This window comes from Glycine soja, chromosome 11, assembly GCF_004193775.1.
Source record: "Glycine soja cultivar W05 chromosome 11, ASM419377v2, whole genome shotgun sequence".
In the NCBI taxonomy this organism is placed as follows: domain Eukaryota; kingdom Viridiplantae; phylum Streptophyta; class Magnoliopsida; order Fabales; family Fabaceae; genus Glycine; species Glycine soja.
In genome coordinates, this window is record NC_041012.1 from 15,874,611 (window position 1) to 15,893,005 (window position 18,395).

An 18,395-nucleotide genomic window follows, 5' to 3' on the forward strand; every position below is an offset into this window, starting at 1 on the left:
GTGGAGTAGGAGTCAGTGATTGCAGTGGTTTTTTGCATAGGACCCCACCCCCTTTAATTTTAATTAATATGATTTGTGTTGTTCAATAATAATATGAGTATTTACTACAAAATTTATATGGAGTTGTTCAAGTGTTTTTTTGTGTACACTAAAAGGATGAATGAAGTGGTACAAACTAAGAAGAGTGTGTTTGAAAATCAGTTAGGATATATGACATTAAATGAAAGAATTGTACTTTTCAATGCACAGGCAAAGAAGTAATGTGAGTGTTGAATTGAGTTGAAAATGGCTTCAATTGGATGAAACTGAAATTCAAACGCACACAAATTATTTCAATTTAACACGTAGTATTGAATTTAAATCTTGTTACTTAGTATCACCAAATGCATGTTTAATTTGAAACCGTAGTGTTCAACCCAAATCGTGTTTATTATTGCGTGAGAAGCAAAGTAATACATAATTGCTTCTACTTTTTTTATGGTAATATATGATTTCAGCATAATGAATCAGTTATGAATGTTTAAAAAAGAAAACTTCATCATTTATAATAATTCTATCAGATTTTATTCTTTACCAAAAATAAGTAATTTTTGTGTTAATTTTCAATCCAAATTAAAATTTTACTTTCCTAATATATACTAATTTTTTTTTAACAATTGTACTTAGGGTGTTTGGGTCGATTATGGGACTAATCCTTGATCTGGAACTTAATCACATGTATTCTGTGAAAATCAAACTCAAATCATCCTATTCCATAAATTTATTGTGTGTTGTTGTCAACTGAACTACAACAATTCGATTCATATATAGAATTTTTAATACAAATTTTTATTACATGAATTATGGAGGAGAAACATCAATTTGATTAAAGAATAATACTAACTTTTATAATTTTTTTCATGACACTTTCAAACCCCACAAGCTTAGAGAGATTGACACAAGGTTGCTAAGAACATCTCCAACCAGAGGTGCTTTGTGGGATTCTAAGTGTAAGAAATTGTTTCTTAAAAGAAACTCCCCATTGGAGAGTATCTACATGGCATGGGAGTTCCTTCACCGAAAATTTAGGTTTCTAATATAAGAAACCCTTTCTTCAAATAATTTTTTTTCGAACATCACCAACCAAAATCAGAAGCCAACCAAAGGGGAAAGGGAAGAAGGAAGTGCATACCTCCGCAATGCTCGGCATTGGCAGGGTGATCCACCTCCAATGCACCCTAGGGGAGGACGACAAAGAGGTTGTGGCGGCGATTGAAATCCTCCTAGACGGATTGAGGGACGATGAGGCTCTCAAAATCGTGGATGACGTTGTCGGGGCGAAAGGCATCTTCAGCGCGGAGTATCTCGACAGAGTCGATAGTTCTCTGGTTGGAGGGCTTGGAGGCCAAATGAAGGTGGTGGTCGGAGAGAGAAAGCTTATGGAGATATTATTGTTGAAGTGAGTGAAATTTGAAATAATAATGAATTAATTATTAAGTTATAATAAAAAAAATATAAATGTGTGGATTTTTGAAAGTTTATTTCATTGGAGTAAAATTCTGTATGGATTTCTTATGAGTGGCATGACACTATGTGGACCACAAAAAGTGTTGTGGAAACAACAAAAAGATAATTAAAAAACCCATATAAGAAACCTGATAGTTACATAGAAGTGTTTCCAACACTTGCAGCCAAAAATTATGATCTATTTTGCATTAAAAAATATACAATAATAAATAGAAAAAAATAGGTTTCTATATCTTAATGTGTGTTCTTAAAACAACCAAACTTTTCTTCAATAGTGTGAAGACTCTATATATATCTACCCCGAGACCAATATATGCTATTAACTCTTTGATGAGTGGAACTCTAAAGAGCAAATCTTATTTCTACTTTTCAGGTCTAAAACAAGGCTTGGAACTCTTCTAGTTTGTGTTTGGTGTACTTTTCGTGGGATAGATGTTTCTATTTATAATGTTAAAGAGATATGAATTTGGGTCTTTTTTTTTTTAAAAAAAAAGGAAAGATTTTGTTTAAAATAATTTCATATCTCTTTATCTTTATAAAAATAAAAATTATCTTGTATCTTTTATTGTAAGAAACTTCCTGATATAAAACAAAGATAATTCATAATTAATCACATGACTAATTACGATAATTAATCACATGATCTAATCCTGATATATAGCAATAGAATAGTATTCTAATTTTATGGACAACTTTCACATTTATAAAGTAATACCCTTTTTTATATTAATTATATTCTTGGTACTAGCAAAAAATATAATAATATTACATTAAAATATTTATTTGATTAAATTAAATTCTCTAATTTAATTATCAAATAAATTATTTTCTTTTGTAAAGATTGAAATACTTATTTGTGTGTGATCTCGTAGGTTCAATACTAAACTGATAGTAAATTAATCATAATTAATTTACTAATCAAGGTAGATGTTTAGCCACACTTCTTAACATTTGAATAGCATGAAGTAACATCTTTTACCTTCAAGAACCAATAGAAGAATAATGTAACATTTCCTTCCATCATTTATAACTCAAGATTAACTCTAGAATATAGTATTATTGTCAAACTCTCATAAGCTAACACATTTAATTAATTAATGACTTAAGAAACTCTTTTCTTCTTTCATTCAATTGTTTTGGTCAAGGTCTTAATTCTATCATAGAGCTCAAACTCATTACCTAGAGTTGACAGATTCCTTTTGGATTAATCATTAATTTTACAAGTATTTAATCATATACAATATTCATTCAACTAGTGCCCTAAGACATTAAGTGTCCAAAATTAAAATATAACAAATAACTTGTTAATTACTATGATAATCTCAGGTCAAAGGAAATTATTATATTTCTCCTTGAGAACTTCCTATTGACATATCATGATAATATTAATTATTAAAAATTCTCAATTAAGTAAGTTCAATTATGACATCCACATATACATCATTTGTATATGCAATTTAATAAATAAGATCTATTAATCTTTATCCAATAAAGACAATTAGATATATATTGATCTATTCGGATTATTGATGTCTCATTCACAATAATCCTACGATTAAGAATAATTTAGATTGAAATTATAAAGGATTTATTTCTCATTATCATAATCTCTATCATGATAACAAGCCTCTAATTTTAATCAAGGACTTGTCAAATTAACAATTTAATAAAATAATAAATATGATAATAAAATAAAGAACAATTCTTTACTAAAATTAATAACATGATGGATTGGATCTTAGACATACATATTTATCCCCAATAATCTCCCACTTGCATTAGAGCCAATCACTCATGTATTATATTACTAATTCCAACTTATGCTCATCTAACTACTTTAGTTTTTAATGTTGAGTCTTGATAATAAAACACAATCTTTAGTTCTTCTTAAGTACTTAAGAATGGTCTTATCCACTTTCAATGCTCCCCACCAAGACTTTCTTAATATCAACTTGTTACACTTAGTGCATAAATGATATTAGAACATGCAAAAATCATTTCATATATAATAGTTCCCACTATGCTAGCATATGATACTCTAGATATATTATTTCACTTCATGAGTTTTAGGACAATCCTTTATACTGAGAGTAACTCCTCCTATTGGCAAATAGTCACTTTTGGAGTTTCCATGTTATACCTCTTTAGGATGGTATTAATGTACATAGATTAGGAGACACCAAGCAACCTTCTAGATCTATCTCAATAAATCTTTATTTCTAAAATGTAAGTTGTTTCTCCCAAATGTTTCATGGATATTATATTAGTAGCCAAATCTTTCTTCTTGCATTGTGTATTATTTTATATGTCATCTATATATAAATGTAATGGTCCCAATGACCTTTTTGTACTCACAAAGTTCTTCTTCATAGCTAACAAGATTGAACTATTCAATTATCTTGTTAAAATGAATGCTTCAACTTCTACACATTTATTTCAATCCATAAATGAATCGTTGAAACTTGTAGGCTTTATTAAGATCAGACAAGGATGTGAATCCCTCAGGTTGTGTCATATACACATCTTCTTTTAACTCACCATTAAGGAAAGTCATTTTCCACATCTATTTCATATTTCATGATCATAGTATGCTACTATAGCAAGAAGAATCAAAATTGATTTGAGCATTGCCACAGGAGAAAAGTTGTCATAATTTATACCTTCCTTTTGACAATGTCCCTTGGCAACAAGGTGAGCTTTGTAGGTTTCAACCTTCCAATTTGCTCCAATCCTTTTCTTGTAAACCCATTTACAACCAATTAGTTTTATATCCTTTGAACCTTCAACTAAAGTCCATACTTTGTTGATCTTCATTGATTCTATTTCGGATTCCATAATTTCTTGTCATTTCTTACAATCCAAGCTTTGCATAGCCTCTTCATAGCTTCTTGGATCATCATCATCATGATAAACGTCATTTGATGTGTCATCTAGGACCATCAAGTTTAATCTATTAGGTGGATGGTGCACTCGAGTAGGTTTTCTAGAAGGCTCATGCATTAGGTTCATAGGTTGCTGAATTGACTCTAAGATTGATTCCTTAACTTGATCTTGAACTATAGCTGGCTCTTGAACCACAATTGTTGGAGGTGATGACCTTTGTGATAACTTTAGAACATTAAAGAAAGGTATCTCATTTTTTATCTCATAGTCCTGAGTTGTTTCATTGGTTAATTGAGTTTCATCAAACTCAATTTCTTTACCATGACTTCCTCTTGCAAGGAATTTTCTTTCTAAAAAAAATAGCTCCTCTTGCCACAAACATTTTATGGTCAGAAGGTTGGTTTAAACAATATTCCACAATTTCTTTAGGATACCCAATGAATCTATATTTCTCAGACATTACCTTAAGTTTGTCTATTCGCAATCTCTTAATGTATGTAGGACAATCCCAAGCCTTCTTGTGTTTGAGATTCATTCTATCCCTTTCCATATCACATAAGAAGTTATGGATACTAATTTTGTAGAAACTTTATTTGGCAAATAAGTTACTACTTCTAAAGCATATATGCACATGAACTTACTAGAAGATCATAAGTAACTTGATTTTCATAGTCAATTAGCATATTAAACATCTTATGCATGAGAACAATTCTTAGGTAATGATACTAATCGTCATAATGGGATCCAACCAATTTTGTTTCAATATTTCTTTATGTGGGAATTTCCTTAAAACTATGAATGAGTCACTTGGTTGTCAAGTCATTTCTCAAACATATTCTAAGGAAGAATATATCACATATTTTTTTAAGACATGATGTATCACATACACTTTGAAAAATAATCATACCAAATAAGTACCTCAGGTCAATCCTATTGGTATTTACAAATTAAATTTAATACTTTTCGGGTAGTCCAGATGTTTAGTATAAAAAATAATTCCAAAATCCACATCTCATGCTATATTAATTAATTATATGTCCCCCGGTTGTGAGATTGTTCCTTATTATTAATTAAATAAATAACTTGCATCACATGCTTTTATTTTAAGCAAGTCTCTTCGTTGTCAGGTCGTTTCTTGTAATAAAAATAATTTTCGTCACATGCTCTAATTTATTTTTCAAAATACAAGTCTCTTGTTATTCAAGTCATTCCTTGTAATAAAACAAATCAAAACAGTTTGCATCATATGCTCTAATTTATTTTCAAAACCACAAGTTTTTTGATATTCTAACTGTTCATTGTCATTAAACAATTTAATATATAAAATAAACTGGATAATATATCACCATATAATAAAACACATATCATAATATGTATTTCCATAAAGACTATAAACATGTGGAGAAACAAAATTTTGCTCCTAAAATAAGATTTGTATAGTCATTGACAAGATACAACTTGAATTAAATAATTTTAATTCGAAATATTATTTCTATGTTAGATGTTTGGGATGAAATTAACTTTTGTTGTCAACTTCTTTGACAAGTGGAACAAAGAAAAAAAACTTTTAAAAAATTTGGGGCTTCCGTTATGAGAGAAAACAAGAGGTAATTATGTGTTTTTCAACGAACAATCTAAGCATATTCTTGTAACACACATAGGAAACTTCTTTTTCTAACCATCCGGAAAAAACTCACGATGCATTCTCTCTCGTTCCTATCTAATGTTTAAATAAAAAATCATTTTGTGTTTCTATCAACTCGCTATTAAGATATTTAAATTTAAAATAAAATTATTATTTTTTTTATCAGTCAACTTTTAGCATATTTAAATTTTAAAACAAAATTCATTTTGTTTTTGTCTACCAACTATTAGCATATTTAAATATAAAAGAAAATCCTTTTTTTTATTTATTTCTATCTGCCAACTATTAACATATTAAAAACAAACTCATTTTTTTGTTTCTAATCAATAAATCAAATATCTTCACACAAAAAAATAATCAAAAGGATATATAATATCACATATTATTAATTGTTATCACACTAATCAAAATCTTGGTACAATCCTATAAATTATATACTAAAATATATTTCTATCATAATAACGAATCTCTAATTTTAATCAAGGACTTGTTAAATTAACAATTTAATAAAATAATAAATGTGATAATAAAATTAAAAAAACAATTCTTTACTAAAATTAATAATATGATGAATTGGATAAAATTGATAATAAAATAAAGAATAATTATTAATTAAAATAAAAAAATATTTCTTTACCATGGTTGGAGATGCACTAAATTGCTAGGACAAGATTTGGGGTACCACAGTCACTACCACATAATGAGTTACTCACACAAAGTATTTACAACCAGCTAGGAGCAAGTAAGTGATAAAGCAAGCCAAACACACTTATCAATCAGGTTTCTTCCCAGAGAAGGAGAAAAAGAGAGATAGGGACACCCCATGAAAGATAAAATGTTGCAAAGAGGACTCATACATGAGAAAAAGACTGGACCCTCTTCTTGTGGCAACTTATGTATTACTTTGACAAGAAAGCTTTGATCTTTCGTTACTGTGTGAACTTGTCCATATAGTATTCTTTTTGTCCATAGAATTCCAAAGAAAACAGAGGTAATTAAAAGTTATATATCACTTCCCGGTTTTCATACTCAAAAGAATTCTCTCTCTCTATGTATGTGTATATTATATTTATATGGACATATGCACACACTTCAATTTTTTATATTCTACAACTTTGTGATGAATTGAGTTTCTTCTACTTTGTGAGAAACTTTTAGTTTCAACTTCAGAGAAGGTGAGAATGGTCTAAGAAGAAGCCTTGCATGGCGAGCCAAAGAATAGGAGAAACGGGTTTGTCTGAGTCAGGACCTTCAAGTCACCATATCCCTTATGGAGTTCTTCATGGGATTAATACTTCATCATCAGCCCTAATGTATTCTTCAATGATTTATTTCTCCATCTCAGTGTTATCAACACTTAGAAAAACTGAATTTCCTTACAAGGAATTTTTATTATATGGTGTTTCTTCATTTTTATGAATTAGCCTTGTTTTGATTTTTTATTTTTGTTTTTTACCCTTTGTTAATTTCTTAGCAATCAAGGGTCAGCTTTTGATTTTGGAGAGCTGGAAGAGGCTATTGTTCTGCAAGGAATTAAGATAAGAAATGATGAAGCCAAAGCATGTATGTTTCAATATTGTTTCCCTTTTTCATGGTTCTCCTTTTGATGACGTTAGATAAGCATAATAATAAGGAACTCTTTCTCCAAAAGCATAGAGAAGAAGTGGGAAGAGGAAGGAGGTTTGAACATGCCTAGAGTTACCATTTCCCATAACATAATGATAATAAACTTGGATTTGGATGGCATAGTCATAGAAATAAACTTGCATGGTTTTCTGACTCCATGAGTCATCATGAGGAGTATAAGTATTGAAAAGGAGGATAAGGTTCCCTCCACCTTTTCATATGATTGATGTTCATAAAGCCTTTATTTTTGGTGATCCTCTGAGATTTTCCTTTTTGTGATTGTAGCAGCTTTATTCACAGGCAGGCCTTCAGCCACACTGGAAATGTTCCCTTCATGGCCAATGAGATTCCAGCAAACCTCAAGAGTACTATACTCTCTCTATCTCTCACTTCTCCATCTTTGACCAATCCATATCCAAAGAGGCTTAAAACTAACAATTTTAATAATATCCCAATCTTTTCAATTTTTTTTAGTACTTTCAATTTGATAAGGATATATCATATGGTTAAATACTTCAATTCAAATCTTAATTTTCAAAAATCTAATAGTTGGTTTTAAAAATCTTAATTTAGTAATAACAAAGAAATGAAATTTTTTTGGTGGATTCACAAATATAGGGAGGTTCAAAGTCAGGAGAGGAAAGCAGTGATTCAGGATCAGGAGTGAACACTCTTTCAAGCAAAAATGAGCTCCAATTTGAAACAGAATCTCCAATAAGCATAAAAGCATCTTCTTCAGATCATCATCAGGCTTTTGATCAGCACCTTCAACAACAGCAGCAGCAACAACAACAACACGAGACAGCAACAGCAGGCACATCATCACAGAATCAATCAGCAGCCAAATCACCTCAAGAAAAGGTTCTTAATTAATAACAACAAACTCAACTATTGTTTTTCCACTGTTAATCTCTTAGTTTTTTCTCTCTTTCCATGTCCCCAAAACACTGGGAAAGTTTACCTCTTTTATGCAATTATTATTATTACTGTGTTGGTTTGGTTGGTGGGTTGGTCTTTCTCTCTCTCCATCTCTTTGTGCACATCTTCACAGCACAGATCCCAACAGCCCTCAGAAAATCAAAGGGACACAGAGTTTCTCTGATTCCTGAACGATTTTCTGATGAATTTTTTCTGACATGAAAATGAGAGAGAGAGTTGAACGTGACAAACAAAAAAACAAAGTGAGAATCTTTTCAGTATTTATCAATCAATGTTTTCTCTTTTTAATAGTGACCCACTCCCACTTCACTTGTCCTCCTCAGACAAAAAACTTGTGTGCCTTTCTCCCAAGTTAATTGTGTGGAGGAGTTACAAATCTTTCTAAACCACAGTGCAATACACCAAAACAATGGCAGATAAAGATGCTTTTTGCTACCCTTATCATGTTCATGATTGCACATCACCACAAGAGAATTTGCCCAATAAAGGGCCTTTTCATTCAGAAATGCTTCCCAAAAATTCTGTGAGCAAATCACATTCTTTTATTTTATCTTTGCATTTTTGTTTTAAAGCATGGCATTATTTCCATGAATTTCTGTAATGTTGAGCAATTTTTCTTCATTTCCCTCACTGATTTATTTAGTAGCTAGAAATCTACAAATTTTGTAGTTTTTAAGTACCCCTAAGTTCAGTGATTTAATTTAACATTTGAGTTTACCTTTCTATATTTTTCTCACCTTTTAAATCTCTTTATTCTTTATTTTTTGGGGGATTCTTTTTATTCAGAGGAAAGGAGCTGGTTACACATCAGAGAAGCCACTTGATGCAAAGGTTTTGAATATGATACAAATACATACACATTTATTTATAATCTATGATATCAATATTATATATTGCAAGGTATGTTTTTGTTTTTGGATTTTTTAAATGGGAGGTAAGTCAAGATATTCTTGTTTGGTTTGGATTCAGACACTGAGACGTTTAGCTCAAAACAGAGAAGCTGCAAGGAAAAGCCGTCTCAGGAAAAAGGTGTGTCCCATCATTTGATTAGAATAGAAAAATGCTATCATATATTATAATGAAAAAAAAAAGTAACATAAGATACTTTGTGTAAACGTGCTGTTCCATTGCAATAGGCTTATGTGCAGCAACTAGAGTCAAGTAGATTAAAGCTCACACACCTTGAACAAGACCTTCAAAGAGCTCGCTCTCAGGTTCTTTTCTCTCTCATTACACACACAAAATACTGCATATATAATTTTTTTTAATTATTTATTTGACTTGTTCTTATGATTGCTGTTTTTGTTGTTTTTAATTTATTAGGGTGTGTTTATGGGATGTGGTGGTGCTGGTGGCAGTATAAGTTCTGGTGAGTTTAATTAGCCTATTCTCTTGTTGGTTTTTTAAATTCAATTTCATTTTTCTAATACCTCAGATTGGAACAAAGATAGAAGGGGGTGAATATGTCATAATTTTCTGGCACATCGTATATATGATTATGGAGCATGGAAAAACTTGTTACAATGAGTACCTGAAAGATTTAGTTGGCGTGATCTTTTGACTCTTTTTTACACTTTGGAACATGAGACAAAGAATTAAGAGACTCGTTAGGGAGCAGCAATTGCTGTTATTGACACGTAACTTCTTCCTAGCTATGTCCTTTGAATCTTTTTTAGTGCCAAAAATAAATAAAAAGTCAAATTTAACCAAAATCTAGAATCAGGTGGAGAAGTCTTGGAATTTGACCAAAATCTGTGGCCTAATTCACGTTTGAATCCACATTATTAAATAGAAAAAAAGTAAATAAATAATTAAACAAACAAACAGTGGATCATTATTCTAAAAAGATATTGATAACTTACTAAAATGTGATGAAATAGAAAACTGTGCGACCCATTCTAAACATGTATATAAAGGCTAGTTTAACTTTTCAGAGAATTATTGATCCATACAACTGCTTTTTCCTCTTTTAGTAAAAGAACACGATGTTAAGATTAAAAGAAAAGGTTTTGAGCATAGAATAATAATATCTTCTGCCTAGATAATGCACTTGGGGGTGATAATTCATTGATTTTTTTATTGATAAGATGAATTAAATATAAAATGTGCTAGGTCTGTTTCATTACGGACCATATTTGCACCGGTCACCAAACAAACTAGAGTTTTTAAATTTTAATACAAAAATTATCATGTCTTACATTATATATATATATATATATATATATATATATATATATATATATATATACTCACTATGTAATGCCAATAATTAAAAAAACAAAACTTTATACTGTACCAAAATGTCACATAGTAGCAATGTTATTTTTCTAACTATTATGGTAACAAAGTGTGCATTAATTTGTGGTGTTGTAGGAGCTGCAATGTTTGACATGGAGTATGCAAAATGGTTAGAGGATGACCAGCGGCACATAGCGGAGCTCCGGTCGGGGCTGCAGACGCCGCTGTCGGACGGCGAACTAAGAGTGATTGTGGATGGATTTCTGTCTCATTATGATGAAGTTTTCAGGCTGAAAGGGGTGGCTGCTAAAACAGATGTGTTTCATCTTATTAATGGCACATGGACTTCACCAGCTGAGAGATGCTTCCTCTGGATAGGTGGTTTTAAACCATCAGAGCTCATCACAGTATGTATTTTCTATGCACTTTCTTTTGTCCCTTAAGATCACACTTCATCTTGCTCAATCAAATGCTATATGAAACATAAGTATACATTAATGGACTAATAAGGGTTGTCAATACTTAATTTAATTGTCCTTTAAAAAAATTACTTAATTTAATTTTAAGTCTTAACCTAGTATGAACTCGTTTTAGAGAATTTATTAAATACTAATGATGATGCTACTATCCATTAATTATTTAACATGAACGAAAAAATTAATCATGTTAAGAAAAATATTAAAATTAACAACATATTTGAGGAGAAAGAAATGTTTCTTACACAAAGCTTTGTTTTGCTCAAATGCTCTCACGAAAATAAATGCCAGTGATATTTTTTTTTTCCTGCTCCAGTGATAAATCCTTCAAATTTTAAAATTTTATATATATCCTCTAAAGGGTAATGTGCTGCTTAATATGGCAAACGAATTAACACCTGAAAATATAAATAAATATAGCAAATAAACCTTTAAATAAAAGGAGGAGTCCTTTTAGAGGCGAGATATCCAATTTTCTTGGTACGAGATTTTTAACTTTTACTACTTATGTATATAATTTATTATTTGGTAGTGTTTTTTTTTTTTTTGGTACGTAAAAAGGTAAAATCAAACACAAGTTATTGAAGTCAGTTTATGATTGTGTCTGCGGATAACGGTTTTACAGAAAACCCTGGCAGTAATTAACGGTAAGATTAGTAATTTCAACTACTTTTTATTAAAAAGTAAAAACAATAAAACTTGAATTAATTTTTTATTAATTATATATTAAGTCATCAATAACATTCAAAAAATATTTAATAACCACACTTAACTTAGTATTTACATAGCGCATGTTATAAAAAATAGATATTCATGAACTTATGTGTATATATATTATTTTTGGTCAGATGTTGATACCACAGTTAGAGCCCCTGGCGGAGCAGCAAATTATGGTCATATGTGAACTCGGGCATTCGTCACTGCAAACAGAAGAAGCTCTCAGTCAAGGTCTTGAACAGCTTCAGCAGTCTCTTGTTGACACCATTGCCGGCGGGCCCATCGCCGACGGTGTTCAACAGATGGTGGCAGCCATGACCAAGCTTGGCCACCTTGAAGAATTTGTTGCTCAGGTAAATTAAACTAGTTATTATATATAAAATTCTATGTAAAAATATATAATTATGCGATCATGCATATAATTAATGTAGCATGTTTTAATTAATTAGATGTAGAAATAACACAAAAGGGGGAGGGGGTTAGCAAAAATGTCATATTATTGAATTGATTGATCGATCACATTATCTTATAGCTAGGGTTACATATATTTTTCTTAATGTTTTAGTGCTAAAGTAATACTTTAATTTTTGTCCACTCAATTTGGTGAGGAGTTGACGTAAAGCCTCAGGTGACATCTGTGTCAAAGTTATTTGTATAGCACAATTTCTATTTGACTGATGATAGGGGAGAGTCTTTATACTTTATACATTCATGTCAAAGTTAAATTTGAAGTTATACATGACTTACCCATCCTTGGATTTCTAGTTTTCAAACAGCAATTGATGTAAGAAACTTGAGTTTGAAATTGGATTGGAAGAAGCCCATTCAATTCTCGCGGGTTTAATAACTATGGTCTTATTGTTTTTTACTTTAAACATGTTTAAGGACCGCCCCATTAATTAATGACACGTATTAATTTCAAAATCCAAATAGGGATGAATAATGATGTATACGAGTGCTACTAGCTAGTAATAGCTGATGAAATGTTACTTTCTAGTCCATTGTGTTTCTTTTGCTCATTCACCCTCTCTTTGCATGTTTTGCGGCGCAATTCTGCCTTCTCATATACAAGAAAATTGAGTATATATGATCCTTAGTTTACATCTCCTTATCACTTCAGCTAGATTATAACATGTCCATAATTTACTTCTATTCACTTTTTTTTTCGTATAGGGTTAAATATACAAAAAAACCAAAGCTTGAAATATACTCTCTTTTTTATGATTAATCCTTACACGCTTGACATCTGATGATAGACATTTTACTTTAGTTCTTAGATAAGCATCATGGCCTGGTAGACTCTATTGTCTCAAGCTACAAGTCGACTACAACCTCTTTCTATATGATTAAATAACTTAATAATTTCAGGCAAATAATTGGGTTGACTTAGATCACCTACTACATGTTGGGCACGTATTTATTAGTATATATATCATTATATTTTTTCTGGGTACTTTAGTTTATTACTTGACGCTCTTTCTACTAATATTTAAGGTACATGCATGTCAATTCATCAAAATGTTTGATGTAGTTTTTTCATCTCAAAATGTTCCAATCAGAAGTTGGTCGTAGACAGTGATAAAACCTTAGGTAGACTTATAATCACCAATGATTTACAAACCAAATTGACAAGTGGTTCCTAATTGATTATATTCTTGTGTCATAAAATAAAAAGAAAATATAGTACTTTATACGTGTATTAGAATCAGTCTAATTAGTTCATAGATAAGACAATTAGATAATCAGTATTATCAACCGTACCCTTTGAAAGCATAGTGCTCTTGTCCATATGTGCCACTGGATTAGCTATAGGGACCCATCTCATGCGGTAGTTGGGATTTGATTATACTTCATATATTTATATATAGATTATTATATATATATAATTAATGAATTTATTCATTAAATACCATACTTTCTTCTGACTTAATTGTTTCATTTCTCACCCAATTAATCAATTGTGTTGAAGGCTGATAATTTGAGGCAACAAACCCTTCACCAATTATGTCGATTGCTGACAGTTCGTCAAGCAGCAAGGTGTTTTCTTGTGATTGGAGAGTATTATGGCCGTCTTAGAGCCCTTAGTTCTCTTTGGGCATCAAGACCACGAGAGTAAGATCTACACACCATATCTTAATCACTTTTAACTTTTTTATCATGATTTTTTCTCCTCAACTTTTAATTATTTACTCTCAATTTTTTTTCATTTTTTTAAACAAAAATTCTTATTTTCTTATCTAATTACTTATGTTTTCCACTTGTTTAAATTTTTTTTGTATACTTTCATATATATAATTTTTTTATTACTATTTTTAAATTTTACTTAACTTGAGGTTTTCTTATGATGTACAATATAATGGCTAATTCTATACATTTTATTTTATAAGAAATAAATTAGGCTTATATTTTACTTTTGGTGTTCTACCTAAAAGTATCAAATTAAAAAAGTATGCTAATCAAAACTGTAATTAAGTCAATAAATATTTTAATTTCAATATCTCTTATATAAAATCTCTAACACTTGGATTAGTCAAAACTCAAAAGAAACTTTTATGGATGGTCTTCATTTCATTTCCTTTCAAGTTTCAACAACACTTGCATATATCTGCAACTAATTCCAAATCTAGCTGCTCCATTGAAATTATTGATTAAATTAGATCACCCAAAAAAAAAAAATAGTGACACCCTTTTCGTTTGGTTCAACAGGTCATTGATCAGTGATGATAACTCATGCCAAACAACCACTGAATTGCAAATGGTTCAATCTTCTCAGAATCATTTCTCAAGTTTCTGAAATACATTGTAATTGAAACCTGGTGCAAGTGGATTTCTTTGGGCTGCTTTAGAAAGAATGGAAAAGAGTGTCAGCATCATCAAAGAATTAATATCTTTTTTTTTTCTTCTTTCAATCTTCCTCTCGTGTCTCTTATGTTTTGTAATAATTAAATGGAATTCGAGTTTTATGTGAATGACGAGGAAGCTCTTCTACTTTAGCTAAAAGGAGTAGAGAAATTTAATGATATAAAGGAACGAATATGACATGTGAGATGTGTGTGTGTATATATATATATATATATATATATATATATATATATATATATATATATATATATATATGTAATGCTAGTCTCCTATATATATTATATAGCTAGCTAGTTGCTTCTTTTAATTTTCTTTTACACACACACACCACATATATTTTAAATTAATTAATTATACTATATATAATGGCTTTAGAAGTATAAGGTGACACAAATTGGGAGAAGACAGTTGCATTTATAGTAGTGGTTTTGGTTGCAAGTGGAGTGTCTTATATATGTATAATGCAGAGGAGATTAATGGAAAGAAAAGAATTTATATTAATTTATATATGAATTAAGAACGTTGTCTCTGGTTTTGGTGGTTATTGCACAATTTGCGTAGAACTGTAGCTAAACAGAAGAGGTTGTGTCTCTTCGTTTATTTGAAGCGGTTTGGTTACATGCAGCTATAAGACTGACTAATTTATTCGAAAAAGAAAAAGAAAAAAAGAAAGCGAACAAAGGAATTGTGCGTTTGTGTCTTTGCAGGCACATGTGCCTCCATTTGTGTGCGTTGAAAATGAGAGTGTGGTCCTTTTTTGTTTGCATTTCAGATCGATCAACAAGTGCATATATATATATATATATATATATATATATATATATATATATATATGTGTGTGTGTGTGTATATGTTTCAGTCTCATAATTGCATGCAATTGGCACACCAACAATGAATTCCACCTCGATCAAATATTTTCTTTACAGATATGAACATATTGCTTTTAAATAATATTAAGTACGTAAGTGAATCAATTTATAGAAAATTATTCAACTTAATCAATAGTATCGAATAAGAATTCGTAAGTGTGTAGTTGAGTTGCCTCCAATACTTAAAAGAAAGTGCTTTCTCATCTTTAATAATTTTATCTAGTTCAAGAAAGATCCTTACTTTTACTTTGTCGTAGAAAACATATATGTGATCTTGTACAAATTGTCCTTAAATGCTTAAAATAGTTAATTTAAATAAAAGGAAAACAAATCACAACATGAATTGTTGTTATTATTGACTTTTTTTATACATAATTAAACCCGCTTATATAATTATCAGAAATGTGTTTGATGTATATATATGTGTGTGAAAAATGATAATAATATCCATCCTAGTTGGGATGCATTAGTATTAAACACAAATTTTGAACTAAAAAATTATTAAATTTTTTATTTTTAAAATTTAATTTAAGAATATCATCGCACTTCATCTAACTTAAATATATATAGAGAAAAGAATCATAAAAAAAGAAAAGAAGAGAAAAAAAGATTTTATTTTTATTTTAAAATTAAATGATAAAATATAATAATATTCTTGAATTAAATTTTGGAAAACAAAACCATCGGTCTAAATTTTTGTGTTAAATGCTAATTCACTCCAACCAATTAGGGTGAATATTAGCATCTCCCACACATATATATAGGAGTGGTCTTCATATTCCAAAAGTAATTTTTTGAGAGTTATTTTTCATATTCTTTATTTATTTTTTTGAGATTTAATGATTATATATATATATAGAGGAGTGATCTATTTATTCCAAAAGTAATTTTTTGAGTTATTTTTCATATTTTTAATTTATTTTTTTGAGATTTAATGATTATGATTAGTTACTTATTATAATTATTAAATCTATAAAAAATTATGAGGAAGAAAAATAATTTTAAAAAAATTACTTTCAGAATAAGTAAATGTCTCCTTTTTTTTAATATATATATATATATATATATATATATATATATATATATATATATGATTTTTTTTATAATTTGTTAGTTGTTAGAATGTTTAAAGGAAAATTTGAACTCACAATGACCTCTTCCTCCTCTCTTCATTCTTATTTTTCGATCATTAAGTTATCTTATAACTCCATATATGAAGATTCAAGTGAGTATACTATGAATCTCTTTTACATATTATCCCCAGACCTAATTTATATAGTGAATCTAATGCATGGGATGAGGGTAACGTGAGATGGGACACTTTATTAATTATGAGAGTGAATTGAAGACTAGTAATAAGAGTTACTAAAAAGAAAAGGTGTGTTAATTATCTTGTAGTGGTGAGTGGTGACAGATATGGCACCTTCGTACATACTACATGCGTACCATGCATTGTTGCATTGTAGGCATAGCCTGTTAATTAGCCTGCCACTTTTGTTCCCATTCCTTGAGTCCGAAAATTAATTAGCAGCTGGAAGTAAATGCTTTCGCTATTCTTCGTGCATGTTTCCACATGCATGCATTTTTTTTACACCTTTTAATTAATCCTCAAAGGTTGAGTGTGCGCAGAATGGTGATGTACGTACGCACGTGTAGAGTGGAAAGGGACTGTACCTAATAACACAATAATTGCGTGCATGCTGAGTACTTGAATCACTACTGTGTGCGCACATGCATGTGAGAACACATTTAGTTCGAAGTCAAATTCATGAGTATGTGTTGACCTAAACTCCTGCTTGTGAATTATTCGTTAACTCGGTAAACAACAATTAAACAATTTTAGCGTAAGACTTCAGCTAAGAGTGGAGGTTCAAGATATATATAGACCTGCAGAATGCATTAATTAGTTTGTATAGTTAACAAATTGAATTTAGTATTTTTTTTGTGTGTACAAGTTTAGTTGCAATTGACTTAGGTACTTGTTGATCGCCCATTATTATGGATATATTTTTACATCCACAGTGAAATTCAAACTCATTTTTAAGAGATATAAGTTTGATTCTTAGCAATTGAATCAACATTTGTTGCCAATTAAATATATGTATATCATTTAATACTTTAAATAACACGCATTAAATGATTTTATATAATTATATTTTTAATATAATAAATATTTTTTGTGTTTCACAAGTCTACAATGGTGATCCTGCTAGACCAACACTGAAGTGTTAGTAACGTAGTATATCTCGGAGTGAAGAGGTAAGAAATAGAATGAATACATACCTTGAGGTGGCATGATTTAGAGTTCTTACAAAATCTTTGTCCTTAGTCACCAATGTATAGACAATTCATTATGCCCTTACTGGGCTGAACCTTAGTCTAGAACATAATTTTGTTTTAATTTTCCATTTTTGTTTATCCAGTTTGATAAAGACGTTGCTTCATTTTTTTTAACATTTATTTCCTTCTAGTACGGAATCAATTAGAATTTTATTCTTTATAACACTTTATTATATTCTGTAAAAAAAATTAACACTTTATAATATTTTATTTTTATAAGCCATATCGTATTGAATTATCATTTAGCAGCCTCTCATATTCGATCGTTAAGAATTTCGAGCAACCTCTAATTGG

The 18,395-nt window shown here is 30.0% G+C and overlaps 1 protein-coding gene across 5 annotated transcripts; it reads left to right on the plus strand.

Moving 5' to 3' along the window:
* Positions 1–6,785: 6,785 nt before the first annotated feature.
* Positions 6,786–15,071, plus strand: LOC114373694 (transcription factor TGA9-like). Of its 5 annotated transcripts, none has more exons than XM_028331210.1 (13): positions 6,786–7,025; positions 7,193–7,347; positions 7,509–7,597; positions 7,946–8,025; positions 8,279–8,521; positions 9,386–9,430; positions 9,569–9,628; positions 9,736–9,813; positions 9,923–9,968; positions 10,973–11,244; positions 12,162–12,383; positions 14,000–14,142; positions 14,737–15,071. In XM_028331210.1, the coding sequence occupies exons 2-13, from the start codon at positions 7,238–7,240 to the stop codon at positions 14,822–14,824; spliced, it is 1,476 nt and encodes a 491-aa protein (XP_028187011.1). In that variant the 5' UTR covers positions 6,786–7,025; positions 7,193–7,237; the 3' UTR covers positions 14,825–15,071. The 5 variants fall into 5 exon arrangements, with proteins under 5 accessions (XP_028187011.1, XP_028187012.1, XP_028187014.1 ...); XM_028331211.1 differs by having other exon boundaries at positions 7,205–7,347; XM_028331212.1 differs by lacking the exon at positions 6,786–7,025 and having other exon boundaries at positions 7,110–7,347; positions 7,949–8,025.
* The last annotated feature ends 3,324 nt before the right edge of the window (positions 15,072–18,395 follow it).